This window comes from Wasmannia auropunctata, unplaced genomic scaffold (genome assembly GCF_000956235.1).
Source record: "Wasmannia auropunctata unplaced genomic scaffold, wasmannia.A_1.0 LD336078.1, whole genome shotgun sequence".
NCBI classification, from domain to species: Eukaryota; Metazoa; Arthropoda; class Insecta; order Hymenoptera; family Formicidae; genus Wasmannia; species Wasmannia auropunctata.
Window position 1 is genome coordinate 4,773,880 of NW_012026812.1, and position 5,959 is coordinate 4,779,838.

At 35.6% G+C, this 5,959-nt stretch overlaps 1 protein-coding gene across 2 annotated transcripts; it reads left to right on the forward strand.

Moving 5' to 3' along the window:
* Positions 1 to 1,994: 1,994 nt before the first annotated feature.
* On the forward strand, positions 1,995 to 5,133 carry LOC105449049 (tRNA (uracil-5-)-methyltransferase homolog A-like). 2 transcript variants are annotated; one of them, XM_011688039.1, is made up of 8 exons: positions 1,995 to 2,643; positions 2,942 to 3,100; positions 3,161 to 3,353; positions 3,433 to 3,560; positions 3,640 to 3,890; positions 3,955 to 4,189; positions 4,249 to 4,441; positions 4,854 to 5,133. In XM_011688039.1, the coding sequence occupies exons 1-8, from the start codon at positions 2,323 to 2,325 to the stop codon at positions 5,087 to 5,089; spliced, it is 1,716 nt and encodes a 571-aa protein (XP_011686341.1). In that variant the 5' UTR covers positions 1,995 to 2,322; the 3' UTR covers positions 5,090 to 5,133. The 2 variants fall into 2 exon arrangements, with proteins under 2 accessions (XP_011686341.1, XP_011686342.1); XM_011688040.1 differs by lacking the exon at positions 4,854 to 5,133 and adding an exon at positions 4,521 to 4,639.
* The last annotated feature ends 826 nt before the right edge of the window (positions 5,134 to 5,959 follow it).

Below are 5,959 nucleotides of genomic sequence, written 5' to 3' on the forward strand. Positions count from 1 at the left end.
GTAAACGATTCGGCCCTGCCACGACCGACACAGCGCTATAACGCACAAAAGATGACCGAATACGCGTATAGAATTTCAAGAATACGTCTTATAAAAGCGCGACAAACTCGCGCTAGATCCGTTTTGGGATCGAAATCTCCGTACTCGCGACGTCCGATCGAGATGCTTTTTCGTCGGTGTTTTTAACGCTCGCTGAATAACGGATTCTTTTATTACGCAATACTTTGCGGGACTTTTCTTACACGGAGCTTACTCGCGAACCGAACCGGAACAAAAGACCTCGTTGCCATCCGGGCAACGATATTTATACCGTCGGTCGCTTTTCCCCTTCTCCGCGTTTGCTGCGCACATAATTTTTAACGCTCGCTGCTTGGTTCTCGGATTGGTCGGTTTGCCGAACCAATCCGGCGCTTTACCCAATGCTTGGGCTCGTCTCACTGAACAACGTTTCCCAAATCATCAGAGTTCGACCATTTCAATGTCGAACTGCTAAAATTATAATTAATTCTTTTTATTCATCTTGACAATACTTTATATCGCTTTACCTGGCTATTTTTACTTATTCGCGTGGATAAATCTTTAAAACTAAACTCATTTTTACAATAACTTGACTCTTTAACTTTTTGATTACAGGTGTGATGACAACTTTGGCTCGGAGCCCTTCGCTGCTTGGTATACTTCTTAAAATTAACTAAAATAATAATATTTTATGGATCACATTGTCCAAATAACGCTCTGTTTCCTTGTTCCAGATAATCACGTGACCGGTCAATTCATCCGATGGTCGGATGATACATCTTCGCTAATCAAATCTCAAAACAACTATGTACGCTGATTTTTGCATACAAATAAAATAAAATTTATGGATTACAATCATTAATTAATGTCATATTTTTTTGTTATAGGTGATCACGTGACTTATATGGACTGGCCCTACTCTCGGAACCCTCTCCTTTGATCCGTAACTGTAAAATAACTATGTATGCTTAACTTATCATTAAAATAAATGCTAACGCATGGATTAAATTTATTTTTCCTTATCGGCCGCCCAAATTGTCATCACTATTCTTATTTATTACTTCTCTTTTTATTGTTTTCTGCGTCCAGGTAAAGGATTTTGAATTATAGGGAACGATATTTGTTGATTACACGTTATTTTATTTTATTTTATATATTCACACACTCATTCATTCATCCATACTTTACATGCTAAAAATGTTCCGAATCTTAATATCATTACAAACGATGCTCTTTGTACTTTTTACAAACATAAAGGCGTATCAAAATCTTAAAAAATATAATGAATATAATCTAAAACAATGAGAAATAATAACATAAAACTTTACAGCCGACTGCTGATTACGGAGTTAATATCAAACAATAACGATAAACTAAATAATTAATATAAAATAAAAGATATAAAATATAATGGCGCTCTTTAATGCCTTATTCCTCCACGGTTGGCAATGGCGGCGTGACCGGCTCGAACCTGGGGCTTTCCGGTTCGACCTCTTCTTCGGCCGCCACTTCCGGAACCGCCCAGTCTCCGCTCCGACGCCTCTCTTTTTCCACCATCCATTGGCGGACTATCTGCAGCGCACGTTCCGCCCTCTCCGTTGACGTCTCCGCAGCCGTGACGTGAATCGTAGACGGCTGCAATATTGCAGACGGATACAAGGTCTCCTTCCTCCGCGACAATCATCGTATCCGTCTGCGAAATTGCAGGCGGATACACCCTAAGTGTAGGGTCCTAGATTATCAGAGAAGCGCGACCGGCTTATGGCAGTATCGCAAAAGTACTAGAAAATATTAAAAATGGCGTCGAATGGCCAATCATAAGATTGATTTATTCGGTAGCCATTTATAATAGCGATAAATCAATCTTATGATTGGCCATTTGCGTGTCCAATCAGGACTCGTAACACCGGTCGCGCTTCTCTGATAATCTAGGACTCTACCTAAGTGGACCTACTGGTTATACTGTGATCACTGTTCCGAACGCAACTCTATAATTCCTAATGTCTATGGTGAAAACATGTGTTTACACGATCCTAACCTGTTATAAGTTGTTTGGGAAAACGATATGTACTTTTCAATCAATTTTATTGCTTGTTAGCTTTATCGCAGTTATTTAGTTGGCTAACAGCTAAGCACTTAATTATATTCAGAATTTAATATTGTTATATTTGTATTACGGTTAGAGTAAACTGTGTAAAAATATAGAAAGAAGATTAAACGACTCTAGCAACACAATTTTTCCTGAATATCTTTTGATAGAAATTTTAACGAATTGTGCAAGTGTGAATTTAAGAAGTTGACATTATGGCTGACACAAATGATATGAAAACGGTAACAACCAGCATTGTAGAGAACGAAAAAAATCCGTATGCATATCTTGAAAGAGACGATTTTACTTCTGAAAAGTACAAGATAGAAGTGCGCGGTTTACCAAAACATTATGGAATTGGTGAATTCAAGAAGCTCTTAAATGAAAAACTGGATTTGCAATTATGTAAAGTAAAGCCACCTAAAAAAGGCAGCAGCAGTTGGTTATATGTATGTTTCAGAAGTGAGGAATGTCGTCAACGAGCAATAACTACTATTAATGGGATTTTGTGGAAAAACAGTAAACTCACTGCACAGGTATCCTTAAAACAATTAGCAATTTGGGTAGGCAATTAGAGTCATTAACACAGTACTTGGTGCATGGATAATTTAATTCTCTCATAAACTTTTCCTTTAATTTCCTACCCAAATTGCTAATCGTTTTAAAACTAAAAGTTTTATATATCATATATTAATTAAGATATTCTTAATCTTTCATCAATACTATTTCCGGAATTAAATATACAGTATTAAAATCAATTGCTTGTTTGTTACTATAAAACAATGTAATAATATATTAAATATATAGTTTTAATGCTTACTTTTTCTTTGATAGGCAGCTAAACCTGCTCCAGATCCTTTTGTGAAAAGAAAACTGGAAGAAGAGTCTAGCAACAAACGTTTGAAAACTGATGCTGAGGATCCAAATTGTTCCCCTATGGACAGAATCAAATTTAGTACTACTCCTTTGTGGAACATGCCATATCTAGATCAGGTAAAACTTTTGCCCTTATTATGTATTAAAAAGTATTAAATTTCTGTTATACATTTTTAGCTCGAACTTAAGCAAAAGGAGATGAAATCTATCCTGATAAAAATTGGTCAGCGAATGGTTATAGAAAGTAAAGCATTGACAGACTGGGTAAATTCACAAAGAAAATTGTACGATGGATTGCCATGCAAGTTGCAGAATATACTTTCAGCGGATATTACTGAAGCATATAGAAATAAATGCGAGTTTACAATTGGTGATTATTTCTTATAGATTTATGTAAGGAATAATAATTTGGCTAAATTCACTCTATATTTTCCTATTTTATGATACAGGTAAAGACAGCGAGCAGAGCAAAATTATGATTGGGTTTAGACTATCAGCTTATGCCTCAGGTTCTACAGCAGTTGGACCTATTGACGATCTTTGTCACATTCCAAAAAATATGAAAATTGCTGTAAAGGTAAATTTTAATTGTCAATTTTTTTTAGACATGAAGATAACATAGGCTTAGAATTTAAAATTTGCATATTATATTTCAGATATTAGAAATATTTATACGTGAGTCAAACTTGGAGCCTTTTAATCCAGTTGATCATAGTGGATATTGGAGACAAGTTACCGCTCGAACCACTCGTGCCAATCATCTAATGTTGATAGTAGGAATACATCCTCAAGATCTACGTAGCGATGAATTAGAAAAGTTAAAATCGCAATTAAGAATATTTTTCGAAACTGGAAAAGGTGTTGATGCTCATGTCACTTCATTGTACTTTCAAACAATTGATAAGAAGTAAGTATATATTATACAAGAATAGCAACACATATATTTTTTATTTGCTTATTTAACTTTACAGAAGTAAAGGTGGTGAAAGTAGCGACACCTTATATCATATAAGTGGAACAAAATATATAGAAGAAACGCTACTCGGAATGAAATTTCGAGTTTCGCCTCAAGCATTTTTTCAAGTTAATACTTTAGGAGCAGAAGTTCTGTACAAGGCGGCAATCGATCTTGCTGAACCTACGATGGATACGGCGCTACTTGATGTGTGTTGCGGTACTGGAACTATAGGTCTCTGCTTTTCGAAGGTATGATCAATTGAGATCCTGAAGATGTACTATTATAAATGTAACGTTCATTGTTGCAGCATTACGGCGAAGTATTAGGAGTGGAAATTATTCCTGATGCTATAAAAGACGCGAAGGAAAACGCTATTAAGAACGATATTATTAATTGCGAATTTTTTGTTGGGAAGGCGGAGGATATTTTGTTGCCTGTTATTCAGAGGACAACAAAATCGAATATTACTGCTATTGTGGATCCTCCACGAGCTGGCTTACGTGAGTTACATTTATTGTACTGAGTTACATTACCTGGATGTAAAAATAAATATGAATGGAGCACAAGGTATGCTTTTAGACGAGGGGAAGAGGGATAAAGTCTGACGGGACAGGGAAACAATCCAGTCGGATCCATCTCTCAGATTTAGTATCTATTGTCACATCGCGCGGCATTGTTCGATGTTAACCGAGACGTTAACTGATGTCACGACGTGGTTCACTCCATGGTATTATCTCTGCTGCTGCTATCTTGGACTCTTATATCCGTCCCATTAGATACTCATTCCTCTCACCCTTTGTGCTTCACCCCTGCAGCATTGTGCACCATATTTTTATATCCATGTACATTACATATAAACAGTATTTACAATGTCAATAAGAAAATGTTAACTTACCTGTATGTTTTTTCTAGATCAAAAAGCTTTATTGACACTACGTAAATCAAAAAAGTTGAGCAAACTGGTGTATATAGCGTGCGACCCGGGTGCTGCCATTAAAAATTTAATTGACTTAGCACGACCTACTTCCAAGCAGTATCTCGGTGAGCCCTTGGTACCAGTAAAGGCCATCGCGGTTGACATGTTTCCTCATACTAAGCATTGTGAATTAATATTGTGCCTTGAAAGGCTATCGAAAGTGACGAAATGAAATGAATCGTCCAAAAAAATCGAATAAAGAACGTTTAAAATATATTTGCATATTTTTCCATTGTATGCGTGTGATGGCGTACCTATATACGTATATATCAGAATTTTTTTTAAGTGGAGATAAATAGAAAATTATTGGCAAATTTTATCAATCGCACATTTGAGACAAAAAAAAGAATTTCACGTTTCTTTAAAAAAGAAAATCATTAATAATAATGATTGTCTTCTTGAATAAGTTACATAATTTATATCTGAATAAATATTTTATTTAATATAATGATAATGTATATGAACATAGTGTTTAAGTAGAACTTTAAATATTTTTGTGTGCGGATTATTTGATATATTTGAATAAATTTCGCTTAAATAACTTAATGTAATATTTAAATAGAAATATAATGAGATATACACAGTGCGGTCCATAAGTTCCCGGACTGATTTTTTTACAGCCTCCCCATTGACGCCATTTATCGGACGACTGTTGAACTACATAGTGCGAACCTTTTCGAACAGTCATGTTGAGTGGCATAATTTCAGCCGCAGTTGTTGAAGAGTGCGGACGTTTGATATAGCCTGGTGTTGGTGTGTGTGCGTCACGGGCAGAGAAAGGATTGGCCAACGCAGCTAAAATATAGCCGTGGCAGCTAATGTGTGTTTTTAAAATATAAGGACAACTAATATTGTTACTGCCAAAGCTAAATTTATTAGTTGTTAAAATTTAGGCGCTACAGCAAAAAATATTTGCTGAAAAAATCAAATAATGTTTAGCTAATTCTATTGAGGAATATCCAGCAAAACTTTTACATTTTTCAGCAAAATCATTCTTTCCTTATGTCACTTTCTTAGCTACTCCTGTTAAAATACGCTTTTA